General features: G+C 41.8%; 2 protein-coding genes and 1 long non-coding RNA gene across 10 annotated transcripts in view; 1 reads left to right on the top strand and 2 right to left on the bottom strand.

Moving 5' to 3' along the window:
• Window positions 1-19,426, top strand: part of LOC132958074 (eukaryotic translation initiation factor 4E type 2-like) — an 83,951-nt gene that overhangs the window by 32,049 nt on the left and 32,476 nt on the right. The window lies entirely within an intron of this gene.
• On the bottom strand, window positions 2,200-19,288 carry LOC132958075 (galactose-specific lectin nattectin-like). Of its 8 annotated transcripts, none has more exons than XM_061030676.1 (8): window positions 19,149-19,288; window positions 18,977-19,061; window positions 18,516-18,551; window positions 18,144-18,174; window positions 4,990-5,179; window positions 4,547-4,681; window positions 3,899-4,007; window positions 2,200-2,550 (listed from the first exon to the last, which is right to left on the bottom strand). In XM_061030676.1, exons 2-8 carry the CDS (start codon window positions 19,035-19,037, stop codon window positions 2,477-2,479), a joined length of 636 nt encoding a protein of 211 aa, XP_060886659.1. In that variant the 5' UTR covers window positions 19,038-19,061; window positions 19,149-19,288; the 3' UTR covers window positions 2,200-2,476. The 8 variants fall into 8 exon arrangements, with proteins under 8 accessions (XP_060886659.1, XP_060886663.1, XP_060886661.1 ...); XM_061030680.1 differs by having other exon boundaries at window positions 4,990-5,143; XM_061030678.1 differs by having other exon boundaries at window positions 18,144-18,171.
• LOC132958077 (uncharacterized) lies at window positions 5,180-6,432 on the bottom strand. The gene is made up of 4 exons (XR_009666711.1): window positions 6,293-6,432; window positions 6,121-6,205; window positions 5,660-5,695; window positions 5,180-5,318 (listed from the first exon to the last, which is right to left on the bottom strand). It is a non-coding gene; the product is annotated as an uncharacterized LOC132958077 (long non-coding RNA).

Below are 19,426 nucleotides of genomic sequence, written 5' to 3'. Positions count from 1 at the left end.
ACATCCAGCAGATGGCGGTAATGGATGCCAACCGCCATGAAAACCAACAGAAGAAGAAGAAGAAATGATTTTAACATCGTAACAGAGGAAATAACACACAGTACTCTTCCAGTAGCTTTCTTCAGACTGTAAGTGGACGCTACACCGCGGCGGCGTTTGACCTCAGCTGGGCTGTCGTTTACAGCCCGGTGTTCTGCAGAATAACCCCCGACTGACAGTCAGACTACAGGCCGCTGTAGAACGCAGTGTGCAGCTCATACTGCGTTCCATGGCGGTGTGTAGGAGGCGGGTTTTTGAAAACAGCCCATCAGTAGAACAGTACTTTTCACAATGCATTGTGGGATACATTCGTGGATAATATCACTCCGAGCACGTGGAGCATAATGACAATAAACTAGTGAGAACATGAAGATGAAATGATGATACATGAGAATAAACGTATGAAATAGAGAACCTACCCCTGTTCTTTAGTGCAGTGCATGATGGGAAATACTGTTGGAGATTGAGCGAGTGAGTGAGTGAGCGAGTGAATGTGATAAATAAATGGATGTAAAGGTGTCACATCCTGGTCTCCGGGCATTATTATGGTACCGTTCTGAGCTCATTTATTGATCCGTCACAATCAATCATTCTGACACGACGAGCGTGCAAAATGGCGTCCTATTTTATTTCCAATCGGGTATTTTTTATTTTTTTTGCTCACAATTTTGACTCTTGCGTGATTTCAGTCGTGTGTTTTTGTCGTTTTAAAAATGTCTGAATTGTAAACACACCTGAGAGAAGCTCAGGGTCTCCTCTCAGTCATCTCGCTCCGAGCTGCGAGGTGGGATCAGAGGAGGGAGCCTCGCTGTGACGTCATTCATGTCCCGCTGAACGAAGTTGAAACGAGTCGTTAGCAGTGGGTTTTTTGTTTTCTGTAAATGTCGCAGCATGTGACCGATGAGAAAACGTTTGTAATTGATTTGTGATGTCCCGTTGTTCAACCATTCCTCCTCTCTAAAAGCTGCCATGTTGTTGTCAGTCAGTAAATGTGTTAAAGAATTAACTATTAAACTGTCGCTATGATTCTTGTATTTTTGCAGTTTTATTCTTATTTGACTTTAGTTTTCACTCCAACAACTAAGGTTTGCGTCTTTAAAATATTTAGTTCAGTCAGGACCGTCCACCGACAGAAAATATTAATGGACCAAGCCTGAGTGACGTCCCCCGTCTGTTCCTGTAGGGGGCGCTGGAGTCCCATCGGTGGCGGTCTCCATGCTGGAAATGCTGTCTCAGTCTAACTTTCAGTCAACCTAACGACAGGCTGAGAGCTGGAGCTGAGGCGGGTTTTAAACCTCCTGACAAACCGTTACACCGCGCCCACCTGTCAATCAGGTCAGCTACACGCCTTATTGTGAATAACTCTTATCCTTCATCAAATCAAAACTGATGAGTCATCAAAACATTCACCCCCCGTACAGTGTGTGTCCATCGAGACATGAGCTAATCACACCTATTTGGTTTTTTGAACCAGACTGTAAACATGTTAATCTCTGCTGTAAAAACAGGCTTTTTAGAATGGGTGTGTATGTGACTTCCTGTGCTTCTGCAACCAGCCTCTAGTGGACACTCCAGGAACTGCAGGATTTTACACCTTTTGTTTTTTCTTCTTCCTCTTACCTCAGGGTTTATTTTAATATTAGGTTTGTATTGATATCAAATGTGTTTTCCCCTCTAAATTTTAGCTACAAACAACTTGAATCTGTTCGATTTATCCACGCACGCGCACAGGAGTATGTCTCTTTGATGGTGTTTTGAAAAGTTATTATTATATTATTATTATTATTTATAGGAGTTCAGCACAGAATCAGCAGCAAGCAGCTGATTTCCTCTGTCTTGGTTCCCGTCTCTCCCGTCTCTCTGCAGGAGTCGAGATAGGAGTTTTGCTGCACGGAGCCATGAGCGCGCCTGCACTCACTCGCAGCAATTTTTTGAATGAATTAAAAAATAAATAAAAACAGATCTGATATGTACTCGGGCGGTGCACCCAAGTATAGTATGTGTGGGAAACACTGGGTTAAGACATTCCTTTAAATGAACTGTAGGTGACTGAGAGAACTCTGAAAATGAAAATGGCTTCTCCCCTCCTGAAACTGATCATTTTGTAAAAGCAGCACATAACTTTGGGATGATCATAACATATTTCACAGATAACACAGGTTTTTTTTTTTCAATGCTCAAAGCTTTTTTTATTTTGCATAAGAAAAGAAAGAAAAAGGTTAATTTAAAAGAAAAAATGAAGATGTGCTTAAAGCATCCTTTCCATTACACATTCAGTCTGATCTTATTACGGGCACAAGGCCTCAGAGACGATCCAGCTCCTGTTGTCGTCACGTGTCGCATCTTTCCTTTAGCGTTACAGCAATAGATAGAGAGAGAGAATAAAAGAGATTTAGAGCGTTCCAGGTTCTTCATGCCTTTCGAATCGGACCAGAAATCACCGTCTCCTGTTTCTGACACAGACGGAGGGACGCTTAAGCCAACACTGGGCATCATCCCAGCATTTGCGACCTGTAAACAACAGAAACATAGAACAGAAGGATGTAGATAAGAATTACAAGACGCTTTAACTCTGACACCTAGCGGTTAAAATGGGTACTGCAGTCTAAATTCAAAACATTATAGAGAGCTGTCAAAACAACACGCATTGTCCATTTAGTACGTTTGACTTTATGAATATGTAATATGGGGCGTTTCTGCCCTAATGTGCAAAATACTGGGAGGAGAAAATGCAAACAAGTTAAGTTAGTACACGCATTGTGATTTACCAAACCTGACAAAAACTGAGGTGATTGTGACGGTGTCTGAATTTAACACCTTTGAAAAGAACGCCAGGAGAGCAGTGTTACACACAACATGCTGCTGTTATTGAAGTTAGGAGGAGACATAGGCTCAACAAAAGAAGGCATAAATGTTAATATGTTTTAAATGACAGAAAAATAAATGGCATGCATTTATTTTTTAATTTGATTCAATATTCTAAACGTTAAGGAAGAGGAACACCATGATTAAACTACAGGCTGTTGTTGCCAAAGAAAACTGAACATTCACAGCCTCTGAATTCTATAGAATTTTAACATTGACATTTATTTCTTCCTATTTCCCTCTTTTCACCAACATTATATTTTAAACTGGGATTTCCTTTTTCTCGGGTCGCGCGTCTCTCCCCCAGCTCGCCCCCTCTGGTGCGCTCCTCTCCATAATGCGCTCGTCTCCTCCCTCTAAAGCCCGCTGCTGCTACTCTGTAGGATGCTTGGATTGGGGGACCTCTCCACTGCTTGTACCCCCGTCTTCGATACCTCTTACCAGGTCATTTATGTCCGATCAGACACAGCGCTGACCAGCTGTCTGCTGCGCAACAACGGTGAGTGTAGAGCGTCCGGTCCACAGAGGACACAGCTCGCACCTCCTGCTCAATGTATGACACTTCATTCTTAAGATGAAGGGAAGAAAAGAGAGGCCCTGTTTAATTCCGATGTTTTCTTATAACCAAAATGTTCTTTGTAATATTCAGATTTATCTCCTATAACTCAAAAGCATTGTGCGTTTATTTGCCTCTCCCACTGATACCTATTTTGCGCTTGCAGTCATCCTGCTTTCTGTCCAAACTCCCCGTGATGTAAACCAGTAGAACAACCTAACTTAAATACTACCGCCTCCACAAGGTTTGCACCTGGTGTCATTCATGCAAATTTTCTTTGTAGATCACCCGCAAAACGCCCACCAACCAAACGTGCAAACTTTTGGAGTGAACAATGGAGCAATTTAGTACTCTTTAATTGGGAACTTAATAAATCTGGCCCTTACTTTTGTTTTGTCCCTTGTATACTTAAAAAAAAGAATACAATTTATCACTTACGGGAGAAATTCATCTGCAAGCAGTCCTGGTTTCCAGCATTGTTTGGTTCTCCACAGCACCAGTTTTTGTAGTTGAGGCGGGAACCATCACTCCAGCGCCAATGACCCTCCTAGAAAAGAGAATAGATGTCATTAGAAAAACATTTATGTTTGAACACCATCAACTGAATTAATCACTGTAGACACCAGAACGATCCCAGGAAGTTTGGTTCAATGGGCCAGACTCAAATGTCGGAAAAATCCTCTTCACCATGTTCCTCTAACTCTAACATGTGTCTCTAGTCTGTCTACAAACCCCCCAATGATGCCTGCTCCACTTTTCAGAAAATGTGTGCTCAAACAGGCCGTTTGGAGATTTTCCCTTCATGACATCACAAAGGGCAGTAGCCCCTCCCCCAGGTGGGTGACACTCCCACAGCTAGGTGTTTGTTCTGCCCTCTGAGTCTGCCTTCTCACTGTAAACAATAGGACATGGAGCGAGAAAGACTGAGTACATCCAAGCCCTTCAAGGGAGGGGGCGTGGTCAGACACCGCTCATTTACATATTTAAAGGTACAGACACAGAAACAGCCTGTTCTGAGCAGGGCTGAAATAGAGAGGTTTATAGACATGATCAAATACAGGATATGTATGTTGGTTAATGACTTACCCGACACCGATCATTGCCTCCAATCCAAGTCGCTGGACTCCCCCTAGAGCTTTTTTTTATCAGCGCTCTGATTTTAAGATACTGCCGTCTTGAATGCACAGATGCCAGGTGTCCACCGAGGCGGCGGCAGTTCCTCTAAAGGGAAGACAAATAGAAAACTGTTGGTTCCGGGTCTGGACTTCACTTGTGACCATGAACAGAACAGAGAGAATGAACAGTTAAATTCTTAGAGTCACTTTGTATGTTGCACGCCTCTCTACTTTACAGAAATGGTAATAAGAAAGACTGCTTGAAATCACAGTGTGGTTTGCAAAACTTGCCTTTGGAGAGATTATCAAATGTACATAGTAACTTTAGCAATAGTAAAAAGAAAGTCATAGGAGGATAGTAAAGTTACAAAGAAGTCCATTCAAGAAGCATTCTGCATGTTCATCATCTTTTACCTCGGCCTGATGCCAAGTCAGAGGTTGTCGAACGTAGAAGAAATAGCGGCAACCGATCTTAGTCCAACTAGGACGCTTACACTTGTGACCGATCTTAGTCCAACAAGGACGCTTCCACCTGTGAACGATCTTAGTCCAACAAGGACGCTTCCACCTGCGACCGGTCCTCGTCCAACAAGGACGCTTCCACCTGCGACCGGTCCTCGTCCAACAAGGACGCCTCCATCTGCAACCGGTCCTATTCCAACAAGGACGCCTCCATCTGCAACCGGTCCTATTCCAACAAGGACGCCTCCATCTGCACGTCCTCTTGTCAACATCGACCTCTCCTGAAGGACACACACAAACACACACACACACACAGATGAAGGAATGATGTTTAGTTAACGGTACCCAAACACAACTCGATACAGAGCTCATTAGAAACATGCAGAGGCTTTTTAGGTCGGGTACAATCACTTCTATCTGAACCACTTCTCTTGCCCGCTTCCATCGCTGCAACACCTGTTGACCTGATAACTGCTCTCATATCTGGCAAACCGAGGGGCTGAGCTTGTTTGCTTAATGATGTAGTTAAGACACTTAACCATGAAACACACAGCATGTTTTAAGGCTCCATTATAGAACATGAAATAAGTATCATAATAAATAATGTAGAGTTTATCCTCACCTGATTTTGCGTTCTCAGGTTCCGGCTCTGCAGCAGCTGGAAAGTTTTGACACTTCAGTTATCACATGAATACGACCACAACATGTCACACATGCAGAGACCCTGCCACCACCTTGAAATCTGATTGGCCACCCAAAAAATCCAAATCTATGATTGGCTGTTTTGCCTATTCAGAGGCGGGACTTACGTTAAAACCAACCATTCTGCCGTTAGTCACCTTTACGAGTTAATGTCGTAACTTGTTTTTCGTCATTGCTTTCCCTTGTAAATAAATACTTTGCCTACTTTTTCTTTCTGCCATTTTGTAAGTTCTTTAAATTGTGACTTTGCACATCTTTGTTTTTGAATCACTTAAGATAGAAGGGGTGAAAAAATGAAATTGATGCCACCCCTCTGTAAGTCAGTGCCCCAGGTGGGCCAAAGTCTGGACCGCGCCCCTGCCCCCCATGTTTCATCCTCACCTTCAGCGCTGCTCAGAGCCACCATGGCACAGAGGAGAGCGCAGAGAGCCAGGAGCTTCATCGTGACGTCGATGATGAGATGATGCTGAAGATGAATCAACAGACGTGTTATTGAAGCTGCTGTGAGGAAAACAGAGTCGTTAAGATAGTTGAAAATGTGCAGCACCTTTACCTTCTCGTCTCGTGTCTCAGCGTAGCTTCAGTCTGTCCGAGTGTGGATACTTCACAAGAGCAGCAGCAGCTCTTAAATACAACTTTTTATCTCAGCATCTCCAAAAACAAGGAAGTGAACACAGGCTTACGACAAGTTTTTTTAAATACAAATCTTTCACAAGGGATTCCTGGCCGAGGCTGCAACACTACAACGTTTCACTGACTTTAATTTAACTTTAAAATTGAGTCTTTTTTAAAGGTTTATTTTTGGGCTTTTTGGATCTTTAATATAAAAGACAGGACAATGGGTAGAGTTCAGGGAGAGAGAGAGAGAGAGAGAGAGAGAAAGCGAGTGGGGAATGACATTTGGGTAAAGAGCCACAGGTCTGCTTTGGACCTGGGCAGTCCGTTAAGCTGGTTTGGTTCAGTACAGTTCGGGTCAGTTTGGTACGATAACCCTGATCTTTTGTTGCGTTTCCACAGCCAGCCGTGCCCTTATTTGGTAAAGTGGAATCTACGCCAGTAAAAATATAAAAAGAGTTAAAAGGTACAGTGCAGAGTTAAAGTTTAAAATCTTATTAAAGCTGTTTAATGAAAGGCAGCTGTAAACAGGTGAGTCTTCAACCTGGATTTAAAAGAGTTGAGAGTTTCAGCAGACCTGCAGTTTTCTGGGAGTTTGAACCGTATTTGGTTCTGACTCTGGGGACAGAGAGCAGACCTGTCCCAGATGACCTGAGCGGTCTTGATGGTTCATAATTAATCAGGAGGTCACTAATTTACTTTGGCCCTAAACCATTAATAGCTTTATAAACCAGCAGCAGGATTTTAAAGTCTATTCTCTGACAGACTGGGAGCGAGTGTAAGGACCTCAGAACTGGACTGATGTGAACCATTTTCTTGGTCTTGGTGCGGACTCTAGCAGCAGCGGGTACCAAAGGGTACCAAAGTAGGACGGTACAGGTCTTATTTTGGTACCATTCCCAACTTTTGACCGTGGAAAACGCCAATAAATGGGTACCTTACTGAACCGGAACGCTCGGTGGAAACGGGTCGATAGAGGACTTCAGCTTCCATACATGTGGTTCCACTGGGCTACCAGCGCCCCCATGTTGAGTCCTTTAAATTGTGTTTTTGTTGTGCTTTGAGAAAAGTTGTTTTGTTTGGCAGTATTTCAGTTTGTAGTGCGACTGCTCTCTTATTTCTCTTAGCTGAACAGCCAATCAGAGAGATTCCTCCCACCAACCGCGCCGTTACTTTTCTATGTGGAATCGGCCGCAAAAAGGCTGACAGGGTCTGACGGAGCCGGACACACCTGTTGGGGTTGAATCAAGTCAACTATGGTTATATTCTTTAATAATTATATGCAATTATTAATAATATAAATAACAATATCATTAAACTATGTTTAATCAACTCTTGGGGCACCATCAGGGAAAATAACCAAAATATCACTCAAATCAGTCTCAAATTAGTTACTTAATTACTAATATTATTAATAATTAATAACTATATTTAATAAATTGAAGGCGTGAAATCCGTACACAAAGCCTTCGCACCCAGTTTATATCACAATGTAAATACAACCAGTAATCACAAACAACTGCTCCCTTAAATTATAACAGAATTTATTTAAACAAAGCAACATCAATCCAAAATCAATGAACTTAATCAAACAAATAACTATCACAAACTAATCTAAGCAAACAAACATTATCAAGTAAACCTTGTGAATGAGGTGTAAAAGTGTGTGTGTGTGTATGTATGAGAGAGAGAGAGAGAGAGAGAGAGAGAGAGAGAGAGAGAGAGAAAACAAGATGGTGGAGAGAGACAATGCACCATGTGGCTTCGTCACATGTGGACAAAATGGTGGACAACAAAGGAAGCCGTGTGGTTACCTTTTGAAATAGTTTGAGCTCTCTGAGCTGAGTTCAGTAACTGTTACTTAAACACCAGAAAGCCAGTGGCCGGACTTTGATTCAACGGTGGGTACACTGGTCTTTCTGATTGTGAAAGCCGTTGACTGAAGGTAAACTAGCATAGCATTACACACATAGGTGAACACAGCAGTTCATTACAATAAAAAAAATTCAGCAGCTTACAACAGATAATAAACAGAATGTGACATGTTGTCAACAATGATGCATAATTATCAGTGGTTATAAAAGAAACATAACTATTTCTGAAACTATTTCTGCCCAGACCAAAGCTCTTACTTGGGGTAACTCCTGGTGATCGTTGCAAAGTTGGTTAGATCGTCACTCTGTTGAATATTAAATCAACAGATTCGGGCAGGGTTCCTTTGTGGCAGATGTAGGAGGAGGGTTCAGATCTTCGACCAGAGCGCTGCTCTATAGGGTCTTCTGGTTACAGGAGCCAAGTTCTTTGTGGATTCAGGGATCAGTGGGCTTCCTTCAGCGCTTCTGTCCAGTTGCGTTCAATGACGTCTTACGAAAAATCAAAGGAAAGAAACTCTTGTTTTTGCTCTAACCTGATAGCCTCTGATTGCGCCCAAAATTCCTAAAAATATGCCGTGGAAGTAGTTAGCTGAATCCTCTGACGCTTGAATTCAGACTGCCTGTGGGTTTACCTCAGGCCTCCTCCAATGAGGATAGAGAACTCAAGCACCCCCACCCCCCCCCCCCCACTTTTCACACCTATTTGTGGGGTTGGTGGGCTAAAACTCCTTTGTATAGTTCCCTCCAAAATAACTCTAGTCAGGCTTGAGAACTGCGATACAGGCCTGAGTCCTTTGTCCAGCACACATGGCTGAGGCCCAACACACTGCATCAGTAATTTGCGCTCGACAAAACTCTTTTGCACCATGTTGTTGCAGTTTAGAGACTCACTGAATCAGGTGAACTGTGAAGCATCGGGACTGAAAGTCGGGATGAAAAACTGAACAACCGACCTTTGACCTACGATGGATTGCAGAATAGAATTGAATGTTTTCTCTTGAGGAGAAACGTTTGTCTTCACTGTGTTGAAAGTCCCGATGATGTGGAATAAAATAAAAATGATAACTCTGATGAAACAACTCCCCAACTTCTCTTTTGGACTTCTTATCAGAAGTTTCCACTTCTCCAAAAAGTTCTTGGGCAATGAAAGCTCAGGCCGTTGGTAAATGAGAGAAATCTAAAAGTCATGTTGGGACCATAATTATGCAACAGTAATGTATAGATGTCACAACTCTGCTCTTGATGAAAAAAGGTTTACTGGTTAGAAAAAACAGACTTTCAGAAATGACAATAGAACACGAGACGTTTTCACACACGCGTCTCCTGAGGGTAAAACGTGATGGGAGAAAGAAAACGCTAAAGTGGCAGACGATGCCACAGAGTCCTCTATACGACGCTATAGTGAGAATATTTACCTTTATATCAATGCTTCATGTAGTTAAACAGAATCGCAATATGAACTAAAGAGTGGAGAAGAACATTCTGGAAAATGCCCTCAACAGAATCGTGAGTGAACATTTTTAAAAAGTATGTTTCTTCCGGTTGACTTTATGGAATGAACTGCCGATGAAGAATGTCAAAGAAGCAGCACATTAAAGAATGAAAGCAGGACGGGGAGAGAAGTGGCTCGAAAGTAGTTTTGATTGGTCCAAAGCAAGTCCAAAAAGAAGGGCTGTAAACCATAACCACATGAAATAGTCCTTTAAATATTTGTGGAATTCCTAAAATAAAACATAAACCAAATATATAAAAAGTGACAACACCTTTTGAGAAGAGGGGTTTCTAATAAGCTCCACGAGCAGAAACGTGCTCAAACTAGGATCAATATTGGAGATGCTTTTGAAAAATGGAGAGAGGTTAGAACACAGAAAGGTTTACAGACCCATGCAGAGCTGGATAAACACTGAAGCTTCAGTGTCTGCTATATGGTGACCTGTGTGAGCATCCACTCTAGAGAGGAGGGGGGGGGGGGGGGGGGGGGGGGGACAGCTCTCTATGATGTTTAGAATTTAGACTGCAGTACCCATTTTAAACACTAGGTGTCAGAGTTACGTACTGCTCCTTTAAGGGTTTGAGACACTCTTTGAGACACTTAGTTAATTGTCGGTGTCTTTTTTACATTTTTTTTCAATATCTTTTATTGAGCAAGTAAATCGGACATACATTCAACAATATATTTCAGACTCGTTTTTATAGTTATTACAGTTGTGCATGTAACCCTGATGTTATTTGAAGCTCAGATGTATAGATAGGCACAGAGGTAATATTTAAATAAGGTAGTTAAGAAATAAAGTGCAATAACATGCAATGTAAAGAACAGAGAAACAAACAGAGTACAAATAATACTAAAATAAAAAATATAAAACCCACCCACCCAATCCTTACCCCCCACGACCCTCAGAGACCTTCACTCTTCAACCATCTCAGTTGTTGTACAGTGTGTGCTAGGACGAGGACTGTTGTATTCGGTCAGCAGTTGCAAGATATGATACAAGGGGTTTACAGGTGTTATTGAATTGTTGAAGTCTGTCCTTCAGAACATATCTTATCCTTTCCAAATGGAGAGTGTTAGTTAGATTTTCTAACCACATTTTAGAGGTAGGAACAGTTGCTCTTTTCCACAAAGTAAGAACTAATTTTTTTGCCGTTATAAGACAATAAGAGAGAAAGTACCGCTGTGTTGCAATTAGTTCTCGAAAGGTCAGAGATGTTCCAAGAATGATGAGCAGAGGCTCTGGTTTAATTGAAATATTCATGACCTCAGACATAATTTTGCAGATATCAATCCAGAAAGATTTAATCCTTGGACATAAAGCAAGACTATGAAGAAGAGTTGCCACAGAAGACTGGCATCTATCACATTTAGGCGATACCGCTGGGTATATTTTGTGTAGTTTTTCTTTCGAGTAGTGGAGCCTGTGTATAATTTTAAATTGGATGAGACAGTGTCTTGCGTTATTTGAACAAGTATGTATACTCTCAAGGCTTTTCTTCCATTAATCTTCTGAAATTGATTCACCAAACTCTTCTTCCTACTTATGCTTATAGCTTTCAGATGAGGGGGAGCTCATTGATAATAGAGTATTATAGATATGAGATATCAACTTAGCTTCATATGGGGATAGTTTTAGACAGTCATCGATTTTTGATAGTGTTACTGTCTCAAACCCTTTTGAGTGTTTCCGTATATAATCTCTAACTTGTAGATACCGAAAAAAGTTGTTATTCTTACTTCCGCTGTAATTGTGTGAATGAAGCAAAGACGTCTCCTATATATAGGTCCCCACACAGTGGATGCCCTTTACGCTCCACATATGGAAGGTTCCATCAAGATTAGAGGGGGCGAAGGAAGTGCAAGGGATATAACACTAAGATTAAGATTAGACTTGATTTGCTTCCAGGTACGAATCATATTGTGTATAACAGGGTTATTACTATAAAGCGATTTATTTGTCTTAGTTGGAGCTAGTAGGATTGCACCTATGGAGTACGGGTAACAGTCTTCCCGCTCCAACTTCAGCCAATTAGATGATGGTATTGATGTATCTAACCAAAAGGTAAATGTCTTTATCACTGAAGCCCAATGGTAGAGCAAGAAATTTGGGAGTGCTAATCCTCCTTCAAGCTTTGGCTTACAGAGATGTTTTTTACCTATTCTGCGGGCTTTGTGTCCCCACAGAAAGGGAACTATTGGCGACTATCTGTCGCTTTCCATTTTCCTAAGCTGTCTAGCTAGGAGTTTATGTGGCTTATCACCAAATTCAAAATATTTTTGACTGGTATAAAGGAATGCTTTACTTATTTTCGCAGATACGATATTGTTGTATTCATACTTAAGTGATGTTATTTTTCTATGCAAGGCAGGAGTTTAATTTGGTCTTCTAATTCTTTTAACTTGGTCCTATATTCTTTTTTTCTTGAAGCTTCAAACGAGATTATACAGCCTCTTATGTAAGCTTTGAATGCTTCCCAGAGGACAGAGGGAGAGGTCCCAGGGATGTCGTTCATCTCAATGTATAGGGCAATCTGATCTTTCAGATATTCACAAAATTTATTTTCGGAGAGTAAGTGTGAATTCAGTCTCCAAGAAGTATGCGGTTTATCTATATGGTCTAAATGTAGTGAGAAGGTTAGGGGGCTGTGGTCACAAATAACAATGCTGTGATATTTAGGGTGCAAGTTTCGCGTCAACTAAGAACTAACTACTAACTATGATCCCATAGCCCAGTAACTCAAAACATAAAAAATAAAAATAAGTCAAGTGGAATCAGTGAGGAGAGGAACAAAAGATTAGGTCAATTGCATAACCGAGAATCCAACCGGAGAGCTAACATCATCAACAGATTGAATCAGAGAAGACAGTACCCAGTCATTCAATAACCGTATTGTTTACAGAATGTGCTTAAGACTAGTAAATGAACAGGTATTTAAGATAAAAGTAACATACCCTTGAGCTATTAAGAGCTCGGTTTTTGTGTTGTACGTGGAGGACATAAAATCTTCTTATTATTTATCTTGTAAAAGGGGCGGTCTTACCGTCAAATATTAAGGCACCAACTGTGTGTGTGTCACTATAATAACAGTCTGTGTTGTGCTAGTGTTAGCCACAAGAGCTAACGAGCTAGCACCTGTACGTAACCACCATCCTTAAATCTCAAACTGTCCGCATCTGCAGTGAATTAAATGTCCTCCTCTCCCGCTGCAGCCGAACCTGGTGTGGCAAGACGTTCGGCGTATTCCTCAGCTTTTTTGGGGTCTATGGTCTATGAGGTTTTTCATCCAGTCCCAGCACTTCTTGCAATAGCCCAGCGATAAAGTCCCTCGGCTTGGGACCTTTGGCCCCTTCAGGCACTACGATAATCCGAATGTTGTGTCTCCGTGAGCGCCCCTCTAAATCCTCGCATTTCTCCGTTACCTTCTCGACTTCAGAGTTCAGGCGGGTAACTTGGCAAATGAGTGACATCGTCTGAATAGTGTGAGGCGGACTTCTCTATATCTTTGATAGTATTTTCATGCGAGGCCGTAGTTTTCTCCAGGGCTGTAATGGAATTTAGCATTTCTTTTTTAGTTGTAGCCAGTTCGTCTCTTAGCACAGTGTATACTGTCTGTATACGGGCATCTGTAGTTGCACATATATCCTGTTTAATCAGAGATATTTCGTTCCGCAATGCAACGATAGCAGCTAGCACAGCACGGTTTGGTGGGTCCGCCTCCTCACTCATGTCGTCGGGCATCATCCCATCAGATCGAGGCCTGTTTCTTGTTGGTCGGTCTTTTTGGTTTTTCCCTTTTTCAACATCGTTTATTCCCCTTAAAACGTTCCTTTCCACTTACTTGTGTTTTTCTATATCACTTTGTAGTACTCTTAGGTGGATATACAAAATGTTTAGTGTTTTAAAAAAGTAAAGTTACCGGAGCTACGAAAAACACGTCTCAATCCTCCATTGCTCAACAGCGCCCCCCATTGTCGGTGTCTTTATATCTATTTGAATCCTGAGAGTTTGACCTCCCTCAGTGTTTCTCATTAGCGTTAGCATCACCCACTTAATGCCCCCCCATCCCACAGCCTGAAACCATTAAAGGGTTAAGGACTGCTTTCTGGACTTAACTTTATACTTTGAGGTTATATTCAAACATCAGTTTTCTGAACGAGCCCCTTTGAATATTTTGATGATGTAACATTTCGATTGCAGCGACAGCCTTCAGAAATGATTTTGGAGAAATGGAACTGATAACTTTCTGTAAATGTCGCAGCATGTGACCGATGAGAAAACGTTTGTAATTGATTTGTGATGTCCCGTTGTTCAACCATTCCTCCTCTCTAAAAGCTGCCATGTTGTTGTCAGTCAGTAAATGTGTTAAAGAATTAACTATTAAACTGTCGCTATGATTCTTGTATTTTTGCAGTTTTATTCTTATTTGACTTTAGTTTTCACTCCAACAACTAAGGTTTGCGTCTTTAAAATATTTAGTTCAGTCAGGACCGTCCACCGACAGAAAATATTAATGGACCAAGCCTGAGTGACGTCCCCCGTCTGTTCCTGCAGGGGGCGCTGGAGTCCCATGGATGGCGGTCTCCATGCTGGAAATGCTGTCTCAGTCTAACTTTCAGTCAACCTAACGACAGGCTGAGAGCTGGAGCTGAGGCGGGTTTTAAACCTCCTGACAAACCGTTACACCGCGCCCACCTGTCAATCAGGTCAGCTACACGCCTTATTGTGAATAACTCTTATCCTTCATCAAATCAAAACTGATGAGTCATCAAAACATTCACCCCCCGTACAGTGTGTGTCCATCGAGACATGAGCTAATCACACCTATTTGGTTTTTTGAACCAGGCTGTAAACATGTTAATCTCTGCTGTAAAAACAGACTTTTTAGAATGGGTGTGTATGTGACTTCCTGTGTTTCTGCAGCCAGCCTCTAGTGGACACTCCAGGAACTGCAGGATTTTACACCTTTTGTTTTTTCTTCTTCCTCTTACCTCAGGGTTTATTTTAATATTAGGTTTGTATTGATATCAAATGTGTTTTCCCCTCTAAATTTTAGCTACAAACAACTTGAATCTGTTCGATTTATCCACGCACGCGCACAGGAGTATGTCTCTTTGATGGTGTTTTGAAAAGTTATTATTATATTATTATTATTATTTATAGGAGTTCAGCACAGAATCAGCAGCAAGCAGCTGATTTCCTCTGTCTTGGTTCCCGTCTCTCCCGTCTCTCTGCAGGAGTCGAGATAGGAGTTTTGCTGCACGGAGCCATGAGCGCGCCTGCACTCACTCGCAGCAATTTTTTGAATGAATTAAAAAATAAATAAAAACAGATCTGATATGTACTCGGGCGGTGCACCCAAGTATAGTATGTGTGGGAAACACTGGGTTAAGACATTCCTTTAAATGAACTGTAGGTGACTGAGAGAACTCTGAAAATGAAAATGGCTTCTCCCCTCCTGAAACTGATCATTTTGTAAAAGCAGCACATAACTTTGGGATGATCATAACATATTTCACAGATAACACAGGTTTTTTTTTTTCAATGCTCAAAGCTTTTTTTATTTTGCATAAGAAAAGAAAGAAAAAGGTTAATTTAAAAGAAAAAATGAAGATGTGCTTAAAGCATCCTTTCCATTACACATTCAGTCTGATCTTATTACGGGCACAAGGCCTCAGAGACGATCCAGCTCCTGTTGTCGTCACGTGTCGCATCTTTCCTTTAGCGTTACAGCAATAGATAGAGAGAGAGAATAAAAGAGATTTAGAGCGTTCCAGGTTCTTCATGCCTTTCGAATCGGACCAGAAATCACCGTCTCCTGTTTCTGACACAGACGGAGGGACGCTTAAGCCAACACTGGGCATCATCCCAGCATTTGCGACCTGTAAACAACAGAAACATAGAACAGAAGGATGTAGATAAGAATTACAAGACGCTTTAACTCTGACACCTAGCGGTTAAAATGGGTACTGCAGTCTAAATTCAAAACATTATAGAGAGCTGTCAAAACAACACGCATTGTCCATTTAGTACGTTTGACTTTATGAATATGTAATATGGGGCGTTTCTGCCCTAAAATGCAAAATACTGGGAGGAGAAAATGCAAACAAGTTAAGTTAGTACACGCATTGTGATTTACCAAACCTGACAAAAACTGAGGTGATTGTGACGGTGTCTGAATTTAACACCTTTGAAAAGAACGCCAGGAGAGCAGTGTTACACACAACATGCTGCTGTTATTGAAGTTAGGAGGAGACATAGGCTCAACAAAAGAAGGCATAAAGATCGCGTTTTCCCCCACACATGTTAATATGTTTTAAATGACAGAAAAATAAATGGCATGCATTTATTTTTTAATTTGATTCAATATTCTAAACGTTAAGGAAGAGGAACACCATGATTAAACTACAGGCTGTTGTTGCCAAAGAAAACTGAACATTCACAGCCTCTGAATTCTATAGAATTTTAACATTGACATTTATTTCTTCCTATTTCCCTCTTCTCACCAACATTATATTTTAAACTGGGATTTCCTTTTTCTCGGGTCGCGCGTCTCTCCCCCAGCTCGCCCCCTCTGGTGTGCTCCTCTCCATAATGCGCTCGTCTCCTCCCTCTAAAGCCCGCTGCTGCTACTCTGTAGGACGCTTGGATTGGGGGACCTCACCACTGTTTGTACCCCCGTCTTCGATACCTCTTACCAGGTCATTTATGTCCGATCAGACACAGCGCTGACCAGCTGTCTGCTGCGCAACAACGGTGAGTGTAGAGCGTCCGGTCCACAGAGGACACAGCTCACACCTCCTGCTCAATGTATGACACTTCATTCTTAAGATGAAGGGAAGAAAAGAGAGGCCCTGTTTAATGCTGATGTTTTCTTATAACCAAAATGTTCTTTGTAATATTCAGATTTATCTCCTATAACTCAAAAGTATTGTGCGTTTATTTGCCTCTCCCACTGATACCTATTTTGCGCTTGCAGTCATCCTGCTTTCTGTCCAAACTCTCCGTGATGTAAACCAGTAGAACAACCTAACTTAAATACTACCGCCTCCACAAGGTTTGCACCTGGTGTCATTCATGTAAATTTTCTTTGTAGATCACCCGCAAAACGCCCACCAACCAAACGTGCAAACTTTTGGAGTGAACAATGGAGCAATTTAGTACTCTTTAATTGGGAACTTAATAAATCTGGCCCTTACTTTTGTTTTGTCCCTTGTATACTTAAAAAAAAGAATACAATTTATCACTTACGGGAGAAATTCATCTGCAAGCAGTCCTGGTTTCCAGCATTGTTTGGTTCTCCACAGCACCAGTTTTTGTAGTTGAGGCGGGAACCATCACTCCAGCGCCAATGACCCTCCTAGAAAAGAGAATAGATGTCATTAGAAAAACATTTATGTTTGAACACCATCAACTGAATTAATCACTGTAGACACCAGAACGATCCCAGGAAGTTTGGTTCAATGGGCCAGACTCAAATGTCGGAAAAATCCTCTTCACCATGTTCCTCTAACTCTAACATGTGTCTCTAGTCTGTCTACAAACCCCCCAATGATGCTTGCTCCACTTTTCAGAAAATGTGTGCTCAAACAGGCCGTTTGGAGATTTTCCCTTCATGACATCACAAAGGGCAGTAGCCCCTCCCCCAGGTGGGTGACACTCCCACAGCTAGGTGTTTGTTCTGCCCTCTGAGTCTGCCTTCTCACCGTAAACAATAGGACATGGAGCGAGAAAGACCGAGTACACCCGAGCCCTTCCAGGGAGGGGGCGTGGTCAGACACCGCTCATTTACATATTTAAAGGTACAGACACAGAAACAGCCTGTTCTGAGCAAGGCTGAAATAGAGGGGTTTATAGACATGATCAAATACAGGATATGTATGTTGGTTAATGACTTACCCAACACCGATCATTGCCTCCAATCCAAGTCGCTGGACTCCCCCTAGAGCTTTTTTTTATCAGCGCTCTGATTTTAAGATACTGCCGTCTTGAATGCACAGATGCCAGGTGTCCACCGAGGCGGCGGCAGTTCCTCTAAAGGGAAGACAAATAGAAAACTGTTGGTTCCGGGTCTGGACTTCACTTGTGACCATGAACAGAACAGAGAGAATGAACAGTTAAATTCTTAGAGTCACTTTGTATGTTGCACGCCTCTCTACAGAAATGGTAATAAGAAAGACTGCTTGAAATCACAGTGTGGTTTGCAAAACTTGCCTTTGGAGAGATTATCAAATGTACATAGTAACTTTAGCAATAGTAAAAAGAAAGTCATAGGAGGATAGTAAAGTTACAAAGAAGTCCATTCAAGAAGCATTCTGCATGTTCATCATCTTTTACCTCGGCCTGATGCCAAGTCAGAGGTTGTCGAACGTAGAAGAAATAGCGGCAACCGATCTTAGTCCAACTAGGACGCCTCCACCACCAGCACGTCCTCTTGTCAACATCGACCTCTCCTGAAGGACACACACAAACACACACACACACACAGATGAAGGAATGATGTTTAGTTAACGGTACCCAAACACAACTCGATACAGAGCTCATTAGAAACATGCAGAGGCTTTTTAGGTCGGGTACAATCACTTCTATCTGAACCACTTCTCTTGCCCGCTTCCATTACTGCAACACCTGTTGACCTGATAACTGCTCTCATATCTGACAGACCGAGGGGCTGAGCTTGTTTGCTTAATGATGTAGTTAAGACACTTAACCATGAAACACACAGCATGTTTTAAGGCTCCATTATAGAACATGAAATAAGTATCATAATAAATAATGTAGAGTTTATCCTCACCTGATTTTGCGTTCTCAGGTTCCGGCTCTGCAGCAGCTGGAAAGTTTTGACACTTCAGTTATCACATGAATACGACCACAACATGTCACACATGCAGAGACCCTGCCACCACCTTGAAATCTGATTGGCCACCCAAAAAATCCAAATCTATGATTGGCTGTTTTGCCTATTCAGAGGCGGGACTTACGTTAAAACCAACCATTCTGCCGTTAGTCACCTTTACGAGTTAATGTCGTAACTTGTTTTTCATCATTGCTTTCCCTTGTAAATAAATACTTTGCCTACTTTTTCTTTCTGCCATTTTGTAAGTTCTTTAAATTGTGACTTTGCACATCTTTGTTTTTGAATCACTTAAGATAGAAGGGGTGAAAAAATGAAATTGATGCCACCCCTCTGTAAGTCAGTGCCCCAGGTGGGCCAAAGTCTGGACCGCGCCCCTGCCCCCCATGTTTCATCCTCACCTTCAGCGCTGCTCAGAGCCACCATGGCACAGAGGAGAGCGCAGAGAGCCAGGAGCTTCATCGTGACGTCGATGATGAGATGATGCTGAAGATGAATCAACAGACGTGTTATTGAAGCTGCTGTGAGGAAAACAGAGTCGTTAAGATAGTTGAAAATGTGCAGCACCTTTACCTTCTCGTCTCGTGTCTCAGCGTAGCTTCAGTCTGTCCGAGTGTGGATACTTCACAAGAGCAGCAGCAGCTCTTAAATACAACTTTTTATCTCAGCATCTCCAAAAACAAGGAAGTGAACACAGGCTTACGACAAGTTTTTTTAAATACAAATCTTTCACAAGGGATTCCTGGCCGAGGCTGCAACACTACAACGTTTCACTGACTTTAATTTAACTTTAAAATTTAGTCTTTTTTAAAGGTTTATTTTTGGGCTTTTTGGATCTTTAATATAAAAGA

This window comes from Labrus mixtus, chromosome 23 (genome assembly GCF_963584025.1).
Source record: "Labrus mixtus chromosome 23, fLabMix1.1, whole genome shotgun sequence".
Classification (NCBI taxonomy): Eukaryota; Metazoa; Chordata; class Actinopteri; order Labriformes; family Labridae; genus Labrus; species Labrus mixtus.
This window is presented reverse-complemented; position numbering and strand designations above follow the sequence as displayed.